Raw genomic sequence first — 19,491 nt, 5'->3', positions numbered from 1 at the left:
CAAAACACTGTTGCTGTATGTAGGTTTTATTTTATTTGTTTTTTATCTTACATTTTGGAAATGTACATCCAGGGTTTTTTCCATTGAAATTTTTTTGTGGGTGCCACGCGGGGCCCTAAGCTATAGCTTGTTTAGTTTATACAGTGGTACCTCGGGTTACATACGCTTCAGGTTACATACGCTTCAGGTTACAGACTCCGCTAACACAGAAATATTACCTCGGGTTAAGAACTTTCTGTTTGATGAGAACAGAAATCATGCTCCGGCAGCGCAGCAGCAGCAGGAGGCCCCATTAGCTAAAGTGGCACTTCAGGTTAAGAACCGTTTCAGGTTAAGAACAGACCTCCGGAACGAATTAAGTACTTAACCCGAGGTACCACTGTATATTTATCTTAAATAGATAAAGGTAGGTTTTGTGTGTGTGTGTGTGTGTGTGAGAGAGAGAGAGAGAGAGAGAGAGAGAGAACAAGAAAATACAGTGGTGCCCCGCAAGACGAACGCCTCGCAAGACGAAAAACCCGCTAGACGAAAGGGTTTTCCATTTTGGAGGCGCTTTGCAAAACGAATTTCCCTATGGGGTTGCTTCGCAAGACGAAAAAAATCTTGCATCCCCCGTGGGTTTTTTCCGCTTTTTTCGCCCTTTTCTTAAGCCGCTAAGCCGCTTATCAGCTGTTCCACTGATAAGCCGCTTAATAGCTGATCGCTGGAAGCCGCTTGACAGCTCTAGCACTAATCCGCTAAGCTGTCAATGGGCTTGCTTCGCAAGACGAAAAAACCGCTAGACGAAGAGAATCGCGGAACGAATTCTTTTCATCTAGTGAGGCACCACTGTACCTCTGGATACGAACGAGATCCGTTCCGGAGCCCCATTTGCATCCTGAAGCAAACGCAACCCGCATCCACGCATCTGCAGGTCGTGATTTGCCGCTTCCACGCATGGGTGTGACGTCATTTTGACCGTCTGCGCATGCGCAAGCGGCGAAACCCAGAATTAACCCGTTCCGTTACTTCCAGGGCGCCGCGGAGCGCAACCCGAACGCGCTCAACCTGAAGCAACTTCAACCTGAGGTATGACTGTATTTTTAAAAAATAAAAAGTAGGCAAATAGAGTCAAATTTTGCCTGTATTTGCAAATGTATTCTTTCCCATTTTATATGCTCCTGCTTGAGGAAGGGCAAAGAGCTTCTGTGATTGCTCTGCAACTGCTGTCTATATACACTTCCAAGCCTAGTCTTAAGGGCTAGGACTTTGTTTTCTTCTCTTTTTTTAAGCTGCAGAAGGAGATTCTCATGGTGCCATTCAGGAGCTGTAGAAATCAAAGGGGCCTGCACAATGCCCACAAGTCTCACCTCTGAGCAGTGGTGGTGATAGCATCCACTATTTCCATTATCCTGTGGAGAGCGGAGTCCGTGCCAATGGTCATGTCAGTGCCACAAAAGTCGTTATCAATAGATCCAACCATGCCAACAATGTTTAGGTAACTAGACTTGCTGGCTTCTTCTGCCGTGATGCCACCTGGCAAAGAACCAATGGAATACCAGCATATGATATAATTACACCATCCCTGAAAGTTCACTCTTAGCCTAAATCTAACAATAAGAAAGCAAACGTTCTGCATATTCTCCTTTTATCCTGCAGGTCAGAGCAAGGGGGGGCTAAGATGAGGTTCTCCAAATATTGTTGGAGTCCAACTCTCACCAGCACAGGGACTTACCGTGAGGGGGGAAATTATTTGATCCCCTGCTAAATTTGCCCGTTTGCCCTCTGACGAAGAAATGACCAGTCCATAATTTTAATGACATCCTTGGACAGCTCTTTGGTCTTGGTCAAGGTGGATTGATTGTGTCTGTTGACAGGTGTCTTTTATACAGGTACTGTAATGAGCTGGGACCTTACAGCAGGTGCTTCTAATCTCAGCTCGTTACATACAGCGAAGATACCAGGTAGCCTGACATCTGGCTGCTTGATAGGGGATCAAATACTTATTTCACTCATTATAATGCACATCAATCTCTGACTTTTGCCTTCTGGGTTTCTGGGTTTTTTTCCCTCTTGTTATTCTGTCTCTCACAGCTATAATAAACCTACCATTAAAATTATGGACTGGTCAGAGGGCAATGGGGCAAATTTAGCAGGAGATCAAATACTTTCCCCCCTCACCGTAGCATTCAGTTTTTAAGTGGCAATACCTGTCTTAACCAGCTCCTGCAGCAAACTGGTCCACTCCGCTCGGAAGGTATCCGCTCCAGTCAAGCTGCCGTCTCCCCCGATCACGCACAAGTTTGTGATTCCTCTCTTCACCAGGTTGCGAGCAGCCTTCAGGCGTCCTTCGCGGGCACGGAAGTCCATGCACCTGGCACTCCCGATGACGGTGCCACCCTAGGTGAGGGGACAAACCAGGTGAGAGCTGGAAGACAACATTATGGCCGCCTAACTTAGGTGCTGCTATGATCAAGAGAAGGAGTCCCTCAAGCAAATCTGGAAGAAGAAGAAAATCGAGGGAGGGGAAAAATACTTTAGGTCATAGCTACTGTTAAGTTGTGGGTGAACATATCAGATGACACAGCGATTCTTCAAACATCTCTTGTTTATTCACAGGCCAGGACAGAACTGAACTGAAGGGTTCAGCCAGCCTGCTTACATAGAGCTCCACTACAACGCAACAGTAACCACTTTCTGTAACTATCCAATCACTGAACGTCACTTTCAATCCCTTATTTGCATATGTGGACCTGAGTGAAAACTATCTACAGTATCCCCCTGCTGGCCCAGGGTGAAAACTTCAGTACATAACAGGTACCATGACAAGAAAGCTGCTTCAGATGAGGGGGGGGGAAATCCCCCTCGGCCCATGAACAAATACTTCTGAATACTTTAATTACTTTCTATTGGTAGAAAAGGGTCCAGATTTTGCAACCTTGCCTTGTTTAACCATTGTGTCTATGGTATAAATCAGTGGTTCCCAACCTTTTTTTTTGGCCATGCCCCACCTAAGCATCTCTAAAATCCTGTGACATATAATTCTTATTATTCAAAAAGTGAACTCCTATTAATGTGGAAGAAGCCTAAAAAGCCATTAACTTGGTCTAACTCATTCTCGAATTGCCCGCATCAAAATCAAATTGCGCCCCTGTGGGAACAACGTTGTTGGGAACAATGGGTATAAATAGTTTTAGTCGCTACCTTCCACGCATTCACATACCTGTGGTATATTTATTTTGGTTTGATTTTATATCTGTATTTGTTCAACAGTGAACTATTATTGATATGATAGCCATTTTCAAATATCTCAAGGGCTGTCAACCTGGAAGAGAGAACAAACTTGTTTTCTCCTGGTCTGGAGGGTAGGACACGAACGAATGGCTCCAAATTTCAAGAAAGGAGTTTTCGACTAAACATGAGGAAGTACTTTCCAACAGTGAGAGATGTTTGACAGTGGAACCTCCTTTGGGAGGCTGTTCCTTGGAGGTTTTTAAGTAGAGGTTGGATGGCCATCTGCCATGGATGCTTTAGCTGAGATTCCTGCATTGCAGGGGGTTGGACTAGATGACCCTTGGGGTCCCTTCCAACTCTCTACAATTCTACAATTCTATGTGGACTATGCATATTGCCATCAGATCCTATTTGATAACACTGTATTTTGCAGAATCGTGTATAACTTTAATATATAAAAATATGCATTAAAAATAAGTTGATCCACATGGAGAACTGCTGGACATCTTTCCAGAAGAGCAAGCAAAAGAAGAAGAAGAAGAAGAAGAAGAAGAAGAAGAAGAAGAAGAAGAAGAAGAAGAGGAGGAGTAGTAGTAGTTTGGATTTGATATCCCGCTTTATCACTCCCCTTCAGGAGTCTCAAAGCGCCTAACATTCTCCCTTCCCTTCCTCCTCCACAACAAACACTCTGTGAGGTGAGTGGGGCTGAGAGACTTCAGAGAAGTGTGACTGGCGCAAGGTCACCCAGCAGCTGCATGTGGAGGAGCAGGGAATCGAACCCGGTTCCCCAGATTACGAGTCCACTGCTCTTAACCACTACACCACGCTGGCTCATCCTCTCTCTTCATCCTCTCTCTCTTGCCAAGGATGTCAAGGCAGCAAACATCATTCTCCCCCTTCTCCCAGTTTCTCCTCACAACAAACCTGTGAGGTAGGTTAGGTTGAGAGAGGGTAACTGGTTAACAACAGCATAGCATCCAATACTAGCAGGGAAACAGGATAGCTTAGGAGACATAGGCCTGGCTCCATTACTCTCTCCCTGACTCCCCATCTGTCATTTGAGGTGGCTGCTTCACTTTGCCTCATGGCTGGGCTTGCCTTGGAGCTTATTTATTGAGGTAAACAGATCCCAAGTCCTATTCCACTCAACTACAGTTCCCAAGGTACTCCAAAAAGAGGCAATGCCTGGAAAAGCTACAACCTCTAATTCTCAGGTTCATTCTTTTGAGGAAAATGGCTGGCCTGATTGCCTGATTCAGAAGAAAAAGGGCTCCAAAATGCTACACCTCCCTGCTCTCTCTGCCCACCAAATAAATCCTCCTCACTACAAAGATCAAGGCATCTTCACCATGATACGGAAGGGGGGGGCATGTCTTCTTCACCTTCTTCTTCGCTACAATATATCAATTTATTTCCAATTGTCAATGTCAAAAGAGACTAAAATCTATAAAATTCATAGAAAATCAACGTGCCAATTTGCTCAATTTCTCTAGGACTCCATGACACCTCCCCTGTCCTCCATAATCCCTCAAGCAAGGTGTCAAGACTCTAATCCTGTCAAATCACTCTGCTAAGCCTTTCCTCCAGGAAATGCCAGTACATGGACCATTGTCTTCTCATCAGGATGTGCTTATCTGCGCATATCTCCAGCTCTGCATATTCCCCCCTCCCTCCTCCATATGTTAATCCGGTGTAACCCAACCTCTTCTTAATGTATTCATGATGTAACTGGGATGTATTTTGCACTGTATGCTGGGACATGGAGGGAAGTTTCAAAAGTTTATGTCACCCCTTTCTCGCTGTTCAATCTCGCCTTGAACCTATTGCGCAATAAACTTGGATCTTCCGTTGCTTGCTCCTGTCTCCGGCTGAGCTCATTTTCCTCCGCAGGGACCCGCGGACTTAGTCTGACGAGCTGAGTGGCAGAGCAGTCTCGCACTCAGATTTTACCCTAACAACCATCACCAAAATCCATTAGCTGCAACAGTTTGAAGAGTTTTTGTAGTTGAGAATTTCACCCAGTTAACCTGTTATGTGTAAAGGGTTTGTGAGGAGAGATCAGGGCATTTTTTCAGCCGGAACTCAGTTCTGGCACCTCTCAGGTGGGCGCCATTGCCATTTTAAGAGAACAAGGGAGTTGTTCATGGTGAGTTCTGACACTTCTTTTTCTACAAAAAAGAGATACACTGGGAAAGATAATGCATGTTTGCTACATGTGACCCTCTATCTCTACAGTTTGGATGCCTAGAGAGAGTTGTGGCCAGACCAGAATCCTCTGCAATTCTTGTTTATGAAATTCAAAAAAGCCCCGACTCATGCAAGTATGGCTGCAAGCAAAGGTCAGCTCGGGTTTCGAGTTATTTTGGGTCTCAGGCATTCATTGTGACCCCAGCTATGGCGATATCATTACACTTAAGATGGACGACTTTGCCAGTGACCCCAACTGGCGAAAAGGTCAAGATGTTACAATAATTTTCCTCATGACAGGAGCCCCTCACTCAACCAGCCGGTGACTTTCCTCAAACTGGAGAAAGGAGCAAAGGAAGTTCTCAAAGGGGAAAACCTTTTTTTAAAAAACAAAAACAAAAACACTGGACTGACCACTTTGATATTTCTAGAGCTTTAAGATATTTTTACAAGGTTAAAATGAAAATCCCACTGGGGATTATGTCATGTATAGTGTCCATAAATAAAATAAAGTAAACCTTATTCCCCTGTCAAAATAACAAAACAACAACCCACCACCCGGCCCACTTTCACCAATGCAAGCAGAACTTGGCTGAGCACGTCTGGATCCAACCCAATAAAATGCAAACCATGCCCTAATTCTATAGCAGCTTTCCTGAAATATACTCAGCGTCGAGAGTGGATTTCATGCTCTTTATTCAGCTCATCGTGGTGAGGAGGAATGGAAGTTCACCCAGAATGTCTGCTTTATATACATTATTTACACAAAGGGCCCCACGTGATTGGCTAGTTCCGGGATTCTCCTGTAGGCCAATCAGGTTGCGGATTCACTTCCACCTGGAGCTGGATCGGGTGGCTCCTGTGGACCAATCAGACTGCTGCTTTCTGGATCCTATTGTTCTAGGACCAATCAGACTGCTGCATTTTGGATCCTATTCACCTCAGTTCATAACATTTCCCCAACCTAGTGCCCTCCAGGTGTTTTGAACTACATTTCCCACCAACTTCAGCCAGCATAGTCAATAGTCAGAGATGAAGGGAGTTATCGTTACCACATAATACTCATTCTTCATTTGTAAGCAATTGATCACTTAGTGTGGCAGCACCCACACTATGGTGCCATTCATTCTTCTTGGCACTTGCTAAAAACTTTCTGGTTTAGGCAAGCCTACCCAGATATGCAGGTATGCGGGTGGCGCTGTGGGTTAATCCACAGAGCCTAGGACTTGCTGATCTGAAGTTTGGCGGTTCGAATCCCCGCGGCGGGGTGAGCTCCCGTTGCTCGGTCCCAGCTCCTGCCAACCTAGCAGTTCGAAAGCATGTCAAAGTAGATAAATAGGTACCGCTCCGGCAGGAAGGTAAATGGTGTTTCCATGCGCTGCTCTGGTTCGCCAGAAGCGGCTTAGTCATGCTGGCCACATGACCCATGCTGCCCAATAAAGCGAGATGAGCGCCGCAACCCCAGTCGGTCACGATTGGACCTAACGGTCAGGGGTCCCTTTACCTTTACCTTACCCAGATATGCAGAATGTTGACATGTGTTTTAATCTGGTCTTCAATTTAACACTGATTTAAAAAAAACAATTTTTTGGGGAGGGATATTTTAAATAACTGTTTTTAACAGTTCTTTTTCTACTGATAATTCATTTTATTCTTTTTCTAAAATCCACTTGGAGGATTTCCGTCTTTGCTTTTTTAAACAAAGCAGTATATACATTTTGTGAAATAAATAAATGGTTGAAAGCATCAGGGAGGGCACCAGGTGGTTCTGTAGTATCATAAAACCCTGAAATCTTCGCACTAGTGACACCTAGGGTAAGGAGGACAGCTCTGAAGCCTCTCACAACCTGAGGGACAAAATCCAAGGGACCGGCTTACCAGTTGCAGCATCATGGACACACTTTCCCATGTTGCTTCCTTAATATTGTCACCGCCGTCCACAAGCCCTTGGTAGCCCTGAAACAAAAGTCAGAAGAGATTATTTAAAAAGAGAAGCCTTTTTGAGCCTCCATCTCCTCTAGAGCTGGTTAACTCAAGAAGTTAGCAATAGCTGTGAGCTGCTGCTACAGCAAACTACAGTGGTGCCTCGGGTTACATACACTTCAGGTTACATAAGCTTCAGGCTACAGACTCCGCTAACCCAGAAATATTACATCAGGTTAAGATCTTTGCTTCAGGATGAGAACAGAAATCGTGCTCTGGCGACATGGCAGCAGTGGGAGGCCCCATTAGCTAAAGTGGTACCTCAGGTTAAGAACAGTTTCAGGTTAAGAACGGACCTCCAGAACGAATTAAGTTCTTAACCTGAGGTACCACTGTATACTGAAGAAGGAACGTTAAGGACAAGATGCAGTTGAAGTACATTGCCAGGCTGGTGCATTGTTCAACCTCAGGATATTTCCAGCTCCTTTAGCCACTGTAGCAACATTGAACAGGTAGCAACTCAAATAATAATAATAATAATAATAATAATAATAATAATTTATTATTATTTATACCCCGCCCATCTGGCTGGGCTTCTCCAGCCACTCTGGGAGGCTTCCAACAAAATATTAAAATACAGCAATGCATCAAACATTAAAAGCTTCCCTAAACAGGGCTGCCTTCAGATGTCTTCTAAAAGTCTGGTAGTTGTTGTTCTCTTTGACATGTGGCGGGAGGCGTTCCGCAGGGCAGGTGCCACTACTGAGAAGGCCCTCTGCCTGGTTCCCTGTAACCTCACTTCTTGCAGGGAGGGAACCACCAGAAGGCCCTCAGAGCTGTACCTCAGTGTCCAGGCTGAATGATGAGGGTGGAGACGCTCCTTCAGGTATACTGGGCCAAGGCTGTTTAGGGCTTTAAAGGTCAGCACCAACACTTTGAAGTTTGATCCTAAGCGTACTGGGAGTCAGTGAGGGAACCGCCAGAAGGAAGAAGAAGAAGAAGAGTTTGGATTTGATATCCCGCTTTATCCAGGCCCTCGGCGCTGGACCTCAGTGTCTGGGTAGAACGATGGGAGTGGAGACGCTCCTTGCATAGGGTCTGTGGGGCACCAAGGTAGCTGATCTGGTATTACCACTGCTATGCGACCTATGGCGACTCTAATAGTCCTGTTTGGTCTAGCAGCAGCAATCAGCAGCAGAGTTAACAAAATAATAAACCCATTTGCAGTAGAATGAGGTGGAAGAATGGACTATGCCATTTGGGTCTGAAGATGGAGCATCGTATTTGTGAATACTCTCCAGCAGAAAAAGCTCACTGTGAGTAAGTGGAAACCTAGTACAGGTGGGAAGAGATGGAGCTTGAACGTTCCTCTCTGGTGTGTGCAGGAATTTTACACGAGTGCAAGTTCAAAAATGGTTAAACTGCAGCCCCCTGAGGCTTCAAGTGGTGCAGCCCACTCTAGAAAATAGAGACATTCCATGCTTTAGAATGGAATGTCCCTATTTTCTGCTCCATGAGTCAACCAGGTCTTAGATACAATTCCTACTCAAGTAAAGAAAGGCAGCAAATTGACCTACCTCATGAACAAAGTACACTTTGGCCCCGGTGTATATTCCCACTCTGACCACTGCCCGGACAGCAGCATTCATGCCTGTTCAGAGAGAAGGGAGAAGAGAGGTCACAATGGAAACTGGATGCCAGCATTGCAGAGGTAGACAATGGACCACAGCTCTTGTCATGCCTGGCAGGGGCTGATGGGAGTTGTAGTACAACACCATTTCTGGAGGCACTACACTTTGCTAATGTATTGTATAAACAACAATACATTACATACTCAGGTAGGTAGCCATGTTGGTCTGACGCAGTTGAAATAAATAAAAAATTGTCCAGTAGCACCTAAGAGACCAACCAAGTTTGTTCTGGGTACAAGCTTTCGTGCATTTCGTATGCAGATACCGTATCTGAAGAAGTCTGCATGCACACAAAAGCTTATACCCAGAACAAACTTAGTTGGTCTCTAAGGTGCTACTGGACAATTTTTTTTAATAAATTACATACTTATCTGAGATGAAACCCAAGGAGATTCTAGGGGGCTCTGTCTTCTACTTTACAATCAGAGAGGTTGAAGGGAATCTGATTCTGTTCCAACCATATCTAGTTCTTACTGAATCACAGGAGAAGCCATGGGAAGATTAACAAGACCCACTGGGGGCTTAATTCAGAATATAAAGGAAACAGAAAAGACTAGTGACTCACAGCTCTAATCTCCTCACAAGTATGACAAGCACCCACATTGCTCTAGGTTTGCCACCAGATTAATACTTATTTATATGCCCAGACATTGTAAGTTTTGTTAACGATTGTTCTAAGCTGCTCTGTTGTTTTCAGCTATTTTATTTGTTTGATGGTATATTTTAGAGTGCATTGCTGCTTATTTTTAGGGAATAAGCTTTTAATGTTTAATGCTGTATTGTGTTTTTAATATTGGATTGGGAGCCGCCCAGAGTGGCTGGGGAAACTCAGCCAGATAGGTAGGGTATAAACTTCTTCTTCTTCTTCTTCTTCTTCTTCTTCTTCTTCTTATTATTATTATTTCTATTATTATTATTATTATTATTTTATGACTTGGTTGGTTGTAGTGTACTTATTCTGAATGTACTTCAATTTGGTTTGATGAAGGGTAGATTAAAAACATTTTCATTAAATAAATAAAATAAATTTTGGAAGTTGCCATTTGCAGAACAGAAGCACCATGCGGATGAGGGAAGATGGGAGTAAGGACGTTGGAGAATTTTACCAGAATTGGGAGCAGAAATTGACGATGTTCATTTATTTGTCCCATGTCTGAAATGGAAATCAATCCCGCAAATATAATCAGTAATCACTGTTGTCGTTTATAAAACGAAAAACAAGTAATTGCTTACTTCCCCCCAATTTGAATTGTTTTTTCCTTTACATTAAAAGTAATGTCTTGGAATAATGTAACGATCATGTAATTAAGTGTGTAATTAAGCATATAAAATTCCACTACAACAGACAGAATAATGTTGTCTTTGTTGAAAACCAAACTGAAGTGGAACGGAAACAGTGCTGCTTGCAATGAACTCAGATCGGAACAGAAATTGACACCTTCTAACATCCGTATAGTTAAAGCTATGGCTTTCCCAGTAGCGGTGTATGGAAGTGAGAGCTGGACCATAAAGAAGGCTGATCGCCGAAGAATTGATGCTTTTGAATTCTGGTGCTGGAGGAGACTCTTGAGAGTCCCATGGACTGCAAGAAGATCAAACCTCTCCATTCTGAAGGAAATCAGCCCTGAGTGCCCACTGGAAGGACAAATCCTGAAGCTGAGGCTCCAGTACTTTGGCCACCTCATGAGAAGAGAAGACTCCCTGGAAAAGACCCTGGTGTTGGGAAAGATGGAGGCACAAGGAAAAGGGGACGAGAGAGGACGAGATGGTTGGACAGTGTTCTCGAGGCTACAAACATGAGTCTGACCAAACTGCGGGAGGCAGTGGAGGACAGGAGTGCCTGGCATGCTCTGGTCCATGGGGTCACGAAGAGTGGGACACGACTAGATGGGGGTGCCTCTATTTCTACAGAGCCCTGCCTTATTTGCCTGGCCTTGATGCTGCTGTGACATTCAATTTATAACCAGCCTACAAAACTGAAGCTCCACTGATGTACAATTGTTGTGTTTCCTCATATATCTGTGCTGCCCACATAGAGGTACTGGTGATCTCCTGAAGAGGCCTATCACGTTGTTTAAAATCTCCCTTGAGCAGACAGTAATTTTAATGATTGCTTCGTGTTGCTTTAAAATGTTTTCATGCTGTTGTATGCTGCCCTGATTTTTGCAAGTGGACGGTCTAGAAATGCATTTGTATAAATGTATAAATTGTATAAATAAACGTGGTAAGTGTGTGATGTGGAGCCTTTATTATGGCATCATCTGACCCTTAAACCCTCTCTGCTGTCTCTCAGCCTCCTTGGCGTACGTGTCGTTTCTTACTGCCTCAGGTCAGTATTGTTGACCCAGACTCACAAGTTTCCCATGATCCTACCCTCAGATGATTTGCACATTTTATTTTTGACCCGCTGACATTTAAAACAAGTTCCTGAGGTACCCCCTCTGCCAGGCCACCGTGCTTGCTGTCTCCAAAATATACCACACCAGGAGAGGGACTGTAATTCAATACCACTGCATACCCCCCCCAAAAAAATCCTCTCTAAGTCATGTGACAGCTTCACAGACAAGCTGTGATCATGGATGCAGCTGAGGAAAACTTGGGCTACAAGAAAGCTAAGGTGGATGCCAAACCCCCAACGCTTTTAAACCTTTCTTCATATTATGATTATTATTATACACAAGTACATATATCTCATTACCTACTCGGTCACATTCAAAAACACACATACCTATAAACATTTATAATAAACATATATCGATATTGATCTAAAACCATATCCTCTTTCTAAAACCATATCTAAAACCATATCCCCCCAATCCAGCCAAAGGACCTCTGTCTTCAAAGGATTTAACTTCAACCGGCTCCCACGTAACCATCCAGCCACAGCTTCCAAACATCTGGTCAGTGTGTCTGGGGCTGAGTCAGGATGGCCATCCATCAGCAGATAGAGTTGGGTGTCATCAGCATACTGATGGCAGCCCAACCCAAAACTCCGGACAAGCTGGGCGAGGGGGCGCATAAAGATGTTGAAAAGCATTGGGGAGAGTATCGCACCCTGCGGCACTCCACACACCAAGGAGTGGCGCGACGACAGTTTTTCCCCCCCAAGCGCCACCCTGTGTCCCAGACCAGAGAGAACAAGCGTGGCCATTGAAGGACTGTGCCCTGGATTCCCACGTCGGTGAGGCGGTGGTCCAGGAAGGGCCCTGCACCGTTTAGTAGTGGATAACTTGCAGACAACCATTGACCTAATTTCATGCAGCACTGGGTTCCCCCTATCTGGAAATGTGAGTAGAAATGGACCCATCCATTTCTGGCTCTAGTGCTGCCCTCCAGGTATATAATCTATGGCCCTCCAGATGTTGTTGGACTCCAACTCCCATCTTCCCTGATCACTGGTCATGCTCTCTGGGGCTGATGGGTTATGAGAAATGAGTCCAAGAAGATAGAAAGGCTGCATAATGCTACCACATCAGCTGTGCAGCCTGAGAATAGATGCAGGAGTGAGCCAGAAACATCCTTCCATTAAACACATCCCTTTGACCTTCCTTAAAACCATCACCTCTTTCACATAGTTCTTGCAGCCTTGTTGGGTTCTGCTTCCACATATGCCTTAAGGGAAGAGCAGCATATAGGATGCCCCCTTCACATTCAGTTGACTCACATCAGCCCCAACCAGCATGGCCAATGGTCAGGGATGATGGGAGTTGTAGTCCATCTGGAAGGCACCACATTGGCCACCATTTCTTACCACCATGAGACTAAGATTTCTCAAAGCTTTTTTTGTGTCCATTAACCAAGCATGGCCTATCTACAGGGCAAATGCGAGCATCTGTCTCAGATACTAGCACCAAACTAGTCATTTTGTCACCTATCATTTGAAGCTAGATGTGCCCATGCTTTGATCTGTTAGATGTTAAGCTGTACCTCTGGGTTACATCAGCAGTTATTGTTCGGCATCTGTCTAGACTGCAACAGCCCTTCATAAAACACCACAACTGTGTAGAATATCCACCAGTAATAATAATAAAAAAATTTATTTATTCCCTGGCCAGAGCTGGGCTCAGGGCAGCTAACATCAATAAAATTTCAGTAAAATACATAATAAGAAAAAAAATTAAAATACAGGTTAAAATGCAGTTTAAAATGCAGCCTCATTTTAAAAGTCAAAACCATAAGGGGAGGGAAACATAAGGATCAGTTGAGTCCAAACCAAAGGCCGGGCGGAACAGCTGTCTTACAGGTCCTGCGGAAAGATGTCAAGTCCCGCAGGGCCCTAGTCTCTTGTGACAGAGCGTTCCATCATGTTGGGGCCAGTACTGAAAAGGCCCTGGCCCTAGTTGAGACCAACCTAACCACCTTGTGAATGTTGTCATTTGTGGACCTTAAGGTCCTCCATGGGACATACCAGTAAAGTTGTACTACAGGTCCATAGGTCAATGGTTGGGATTTCCAGGAAGCCAGCCAAGGATTAGGTTGCTTCTCCATACTGCGCTCCTGTCCACAATCATACATACTGAACTGCTGCATGCATGGGCAGTGGGTTTGTGATGTAGTATAGCTCTTGTGAAGTCATGTTGCCAGGCCGTGTTATTGTGACAACGCATTTTGCAAAAAGCCTCTCAAGTTATCACATCAGATGAACAGCAGCAGTTAATCTGATGTGAACACACACACCCTGCCGCCTCTTGCATATTAGTAGTAGCTCTTCCACCATCAACACAAAGTCACAACAGAATGGCAACACCACATCACAAAGTACAGTAGTATGACAGTAAGTCCTAGCCTGGGTCACACTGAGTGATTTAGTAACAGTGGGTGGAATTCAAGATGGTGCTCCAACAAATCTTTTGCCCATACCAGTATTCTAGCTTGCCAGATGGAACAACACCCCTCCATGCACTGTTCTGAGGTTGGGTTCAGGAGAGTCAGTTTCAGGGAGCATATAAGGGACCCCAAAATCCTTGTGTACCTGTCCAGTGTCGGGGTTCTTCAGGTGAACCCCACCCAAAGTATTTCTTCCTTGCAAGCCTTTCATTTATTTTCCTTCCCTTCCCTGTTAGCTCCCCCATTCTCTTGTTGTTGTTGTTGTTTGAATTTATGTATCGCCTTATACCCAGATATATATAGAAGACAGTTTGGAAACTGCATCTGGTGCAGATTTCAGCAGTCAGGCTGCTCACCAAAGCAAGACAGTTTGAAAATATTACACCAATCCTGGTCCAACTACACTGGCTACCGATTAGTTTCCGGGCCCAATTCAAAGTGCTGGTTTTGACCTATAAAGCCTTAAATGGCTCAGGACCACAATACCTCAAGGACCACCTCTTTTCATATGAACCTACCTGGACCCTGAGATCATCTTCCGAGGCCCTTCTTCGTGTGCCTCCTCCGCAAGAAGTCTAGAAGGTGGCAACACGAGAACGGGCCTTCTCTGCAGTGGCTCCCTGTTTGTGGAATGCTCTCCCCAGGGAACTTCGCCTGGTGCCTTCACTATACAGTGGTACCTCAGGTTACATACGCTTCAGGTTACAGACTCCGCTAACCCAGAAATAGTGCTTCAGGTTAAGAACTTTGCTTCAGGATAAGAACAGAAATCGTGCTCCGGCGACGCAGCGGCAGTGGGAGGCCCCATTAGCTAAAGTGGTGCTTCAGGTTAAGAACAGTTTCAGGTTAAGTACAGACCTCCGGAACAAATTAAGTACTTAACCCGAGGTACCACTGTACACCTTTAGGCACCAGGCAAAAATGTTCCTTTTCAACCAGGCCTTTGCCTGACTTGATCTACATCCTATACCCTTTTTTAAAATGCTAGCTCTTGGGGGGGGGGGTTATGGGGTTTGTTTTGATTTTATGTATTTGATGTTTTATGTGAATTGCCCCGGGACCTTCAGGTACAGTGGTACCTCTGGTTGCGAACGAGGTCCATTCTGGTGGCCCGTTCGCAACATGAAAAGAGCGCAACCCGCAGCAGCGCGTCTGGGCATGCGCAGGTTGCGATTCGCCGCTTCTGCGCATGCGGCAAAACCCGGAGGTAACCCTTTCCGGTACTTCCGGGTCACAACCTGAAAGAACGTAACATGAAGCAGACGTTACATGAGGTATGACTGTATAGGGTGGTATAGAAAAACAAACAAACAAAAATATACCCTTATATATTAGTAGCAGTAGTATTTCCATTTCTTACGCACCCTTCACCATAAGGGTACAACAATTTAAAAATACAATATTAAATGAAATTGCAAGTCCCTGGAGGCAGGAATGGCCTTTTTTCTATTTATAATACTCCGCCAAGTGATATGTTCACTCGTAATGCCGTCAACAGCATGTATGCATTAAAAAAAAAATTCCATCTTGAAACTAAGACGGGACTTGGACACCAAGAGAAGATATATGAGTGCAGATAAACAAAACAGAGCTCTGTCTATGTGTGTGTCTCAAGGTCAGGAAAAGGAAAATAAGGAATCGTCTGCTGAAGAACTTGACAAGTCAACATGTTTGAAAAAGGCACCTGTATTTTGCTGTATTGAAAACTAATAAAAATATTTTGGAGGGGATTTTTTTTTTAAAGCATTGCATTGCATTTATTCACAACCCAGTATCCCCATCCCCAATTGATCAACCGACATAGATGTAGGCAAACCCAGATCAGGAAGACATGCCGTGAACTGCAGATTTTGTAAGAGCATAGGAGGAACAGCAAAGAAATGATGGTTCAAGACACCTGAGGGTAGATTATGTGAGTGCTCATTTTGCTAAGGAAATGCTTGCAGGATGAGGGTGGTAGGTGGGCAAACTGCGGTTGATGAGCCACAAATGGCTTTCAAGGCTCTTTTAAAAAAGGGAATACAAATAATATAAAAGAGAAAAGCAAGAAGGCAGAGAACTACTGAGGAGAAAGGCTGGAGGCAGTGTGGGAGGAGAAAGTCAAAGTAGGGGAGACAGAATAGAAAAGAATGAAAAAACTGCTCCTTACTGGATGAAAACCAAAAGTCCATCCAGCCGATCATTCGGCTTCCAACAATGGCCAGTTAGATGCTTCTGAAAACTCACAAAGCAAAGACATTTACCTGTTACAATTTGCAACCGAGACCAGTTCCACTTGAGTCATCTTACCAAGTTTAGGGAAATTCTGGATGATAAAAAGTGCCCAGACATGAAAGCCCTTTCCTGGTGATTTCTGCCTATTGGCTTTTTTGCCATTAGCTCCTCAGAATATAAAGGGTGACCCCCAACTCTACAACACACACACACACACCAGCAACCAGTCCACTTACCCTGGGCATCTCCTCCAGATGTCAACACGGCGATGGCCTTGCCAATCCCCATCGTGTCGGCGTGCTCATGTTTTACCATTGTGTGCGACATTCTCCGGGCTGGAAAGTCAACAAGAAGAGTTTCTTAAAGATGGGGAAAATGCCCTTGGTTTTCGGTGCCTCCTTGTCCTGCCACAGGGGCCACAGCCAGGTCCGGAGTGCTCCTTGTAGCCCTCTGCCGTTGCCTTTCAAAGTTGACACCCCGCCCACTCTCCAATAAATGACAAGTGGAAATGTCAGCCTGTAAATGATCTCCGATGCAGCGTCAGCCACACCTAATCCTAAAGGGTGCATGGCCAGCTGTCACGAGTACCAATGGACAGCGGAAATGTCAGGCTGCAGGTACCAACCACAGTTTTGAGGGCTTTTGGTGGCTTCAAATTTGGGAGAGAATAAGGTAAGATTTCAAAAAGAGGCTCCGAGTTGTAGTCTACTTAACTTTGACTTGGAATAGACCCACTGACATTAATGGCCAGGACTAACTTAAGTCCATTGATTTTAATGGGTCTTCTTTGAATAAGAGTGCGTTTACTACAACCTCCAGGCGGCAATCCTCAAAACACTTACCTGGGAGTAAGCCCCATTGAACTCAATTGGATTTATGTAGGCCTGTATAGGATTGCACTGTAACATCATACTCTCCAATATTTCTCCGATGAAAATAGGGACATCCTAAGGAAAAGCGGGTGGCGCTGTGGGTTAAACCACAGAGCCTAGGACTTGCCGATCAGAAGGTTGGCGGTTCGAATCCCTATGACGGGGTGAGCTCCCGTTGCTCAGTCCCTGCTCCTGCCAACCTAGCAGTTTGAAAACACGTCAAGTGCAAGCAGATAAATAGGTATTGCTCTGATGGGAAGCTAAATGGCGTTTCCATGCGCTGCTCTGGTTCGCCAGAAGCGGCTTAGTCGTGCTGGCCACATGACCCGGAAGCTGTACGCCGGCTCCCTTGGCCAATAAAGCAAGATGTTCGCCGCAACCCCAGAGTCGGTCATGACTGGACCTAATGGTCAGGGGTCCCTTTAACTTTAAGGAAAAGCAGGGCATTCAGAGATCAAATCAAGAACCAGGATGGCTTCTGTAAATTCGGGACTGTCCCTGGAAAATAGGGACACTAGGAGGGTCTGTTATTGCTCAATAATCAGCAGAATGAAGTGCTTTGGAAATCCAAGTGCAACAACGTTACAATCAAGTTTCACCAAAAGATTAAATAAAAATTGTTCCGGGTGGTGGTGGTGGTGGTTTGAAAGTATGGGTGGTATTCAGTTAAGTTTTACTCATGAGTACACTCACTGAAATGAATGAACATGACTGAGGGACCCATTCACTTCAATGGATCTGAGTGAAATTTGGTTGAATATCATCCTATGTCTTCTCCAAACAGGCTATGGAAAACCAAAGTTGAACAGCGACAGCTTTACAAATACAGATAAACCATGCAGGGAAATGAATGCGCATCTAGGTCAAACTCGTTTACAGAGCACTGGCATTGAAAAAGGATTTCTGTCATGTTCACAAATAGATGCCCTCCATTACTTTGGGATCAATAAGCAGGTTATTATGAAATCATACGATGAGGAATTATTCCTTCTTGTTCCCTGCACTTAACTTCTTTGTAGAATTTGCAAGCTCTTTGGATCTGGGCACCAGATAATGAAATTTGCAGGAATGAATCCACAGATTGCAAAGGAGCCAACTCATTACAAAGCTATTTACTTACTAAAAGGCGAAAGATTTATACGATCTGAGGTGAAACCAGGAATAAATTTATGACATACATGGAAACAGAGGTAAAAAATCTAAAAATCACAGTAGGTGTGACGTAATACTTGTGATGTAAAGAGTTTTTTGAGGAAAAGAAACTGCAGATAAAAAATCATATAATATATTCTGAAACCGAGATGAAGGGAAGTCAATCAGTGTCGTGTGTTATTTAGTAAATGTAAGTTAATTTGTTGGTATCTTATGTTAGGAGATGTTTTTTCTTTTGTTTTCGTTATTATTATTTCTCTTTTTATGTATTTCTTTTTTGTGTGTATGTGTTATGTATGTTTCTTTTGTTTGTTTTAATGTTTGATGTAGCAAAACGAATTAAAATCAATAAAAAAGGGGGGGAAATCAATAAAATCAATAAAAAAGGGGGGGAAACAAAAAAAATATTTCAAAAGCTAAGTTAAATGATTCGGTTGGGAATACTTAAAAACCAGCACTGTTAATTTGTGATTTATAGAACTGTAATTTCGGACATTTTGCAGTTTGAGGGGAGGGACAAGATGGGACCCTCCTTCATTCCATGTAAGAAGGAGTTGAATCTTACACAAACACTGGCAGTGTCCCCTAGCCACCACAAATTGATGGCTTGTTGAAGGGCAATGTGTGTGGCACAGACATATCCATCCTCCTAACTCTTTGCCTAAACTCTCTCTGCCCCTGTTCTTCACATCAACCACCTGAAGTGATTGCTTCACTCTGCCTAATGATAGGGTCGTACCTGAAGCAGTGGCTTTGAATCATCTTGATTTTTAAAATCAGAAAATAATAATAATTAAGAAACCAACCCAAATCAAAATCTTTCATGTAGAAATATGTACACATGCAACCTGACAACCTGCACCTCCACCTTTTAAATATAACTACCCCAAGAACGCGGTACGTGGGTGGTGCTGTGGGTTAAACCACAGAGCCTAGGGCTTGCCGATCAGAAGGTCGGCGGTTCGAATCCCTGTGATGGGGTGAGCTCCCCTTGCTCAGTCCCTGCTCCTGCCAACCTAGCAGTTTGAAAGCACATCAAAGTGCAAGTAGATAAATAGGTACCACTCTGGCGGGAAGGTAAACGGCGTTTCCGTACGCTGCTCTGGTTCGCCAGTAGCGGCTTAGTCCTGCTGGCCACATGACCCGGAAGCTGTACGGTGGCTCCCTTGGCCAATAAAGCGAGATGAGCGCCGCAACCCCAGAGTCGTCCACGACTGAACCTGATGGTCAGGGGCCCCTTTACCCTTACCCCAAGAACAGGGAGCTCAGTTATTTTATAGCAATATACAGATGGGCATATTTTGCAGGTATTTTAACTTTCTGGAAAACATCTTCTTCTGCATATTCGGGGAATGGAAGCTGTATGGGAAGGTGGGATACAAATCAATGTCTGCAGATGGATGCTACAGTTG

The 19,491-nt window shown here is 44.4% G+C and overlaps 1 protein-coding gene across 1 annotated transcript in view; it reads right to left on the bottom strand.

The window, feature by feature from the left end:
- The window catches only part of PFKM (phosphofructokinase, muscle), a 38,233-nt gene extending 21,722 nt beyond the window's left edge, over positions 1-16,511 (bottom strand). Inside the window, exons 1-5 of the mRNA XM_081898609.1 lie at positions 16,292-16,511; positions 8,901-8,974; positions 7,279-7,356; positions 2,190-2,379; positions 1,350-1,515 (exon numbers count right to left, since the gene is read on the bottom strand). Coding sequence (XP_081754735.1) covers positions 1,350-1,515; positions 2,190-2,379; positions 7,279-7,356; positions 8,901-8,974; positions 16,292-16,382 — 599 coding nt within the window. The 5' untranslated portion in view covers positions 16,383-16,511. The remainder of the gene's footprint in view (positions 1-1,349; positions 1,516-2,189; positions 2,380-7,278; positions 7,357-8,900; positions 8,975-16,291) is intronic.
- Between the last annotated feature and the right edge of the window lie 2,980 nt (positions 16,512-19,491).

The sequence above is a fragment of the Podarcis melisellensis genome (assembly GCF_964234715.1).
Source record: "Podarcis melisellensis genome assembly, chromosome: 2".
In the NCBI taxonomy this organism is placed as follows: domain Eukaryota; kingdom Metazoa; phylum Chordata; class Lepidosauria; order Squamata; family Lacertidae; genus Podarcis; species Podarcis melisellensis.
This window is presented reverse-complemented; position numbering and strand designations above follow the sequence as displayed.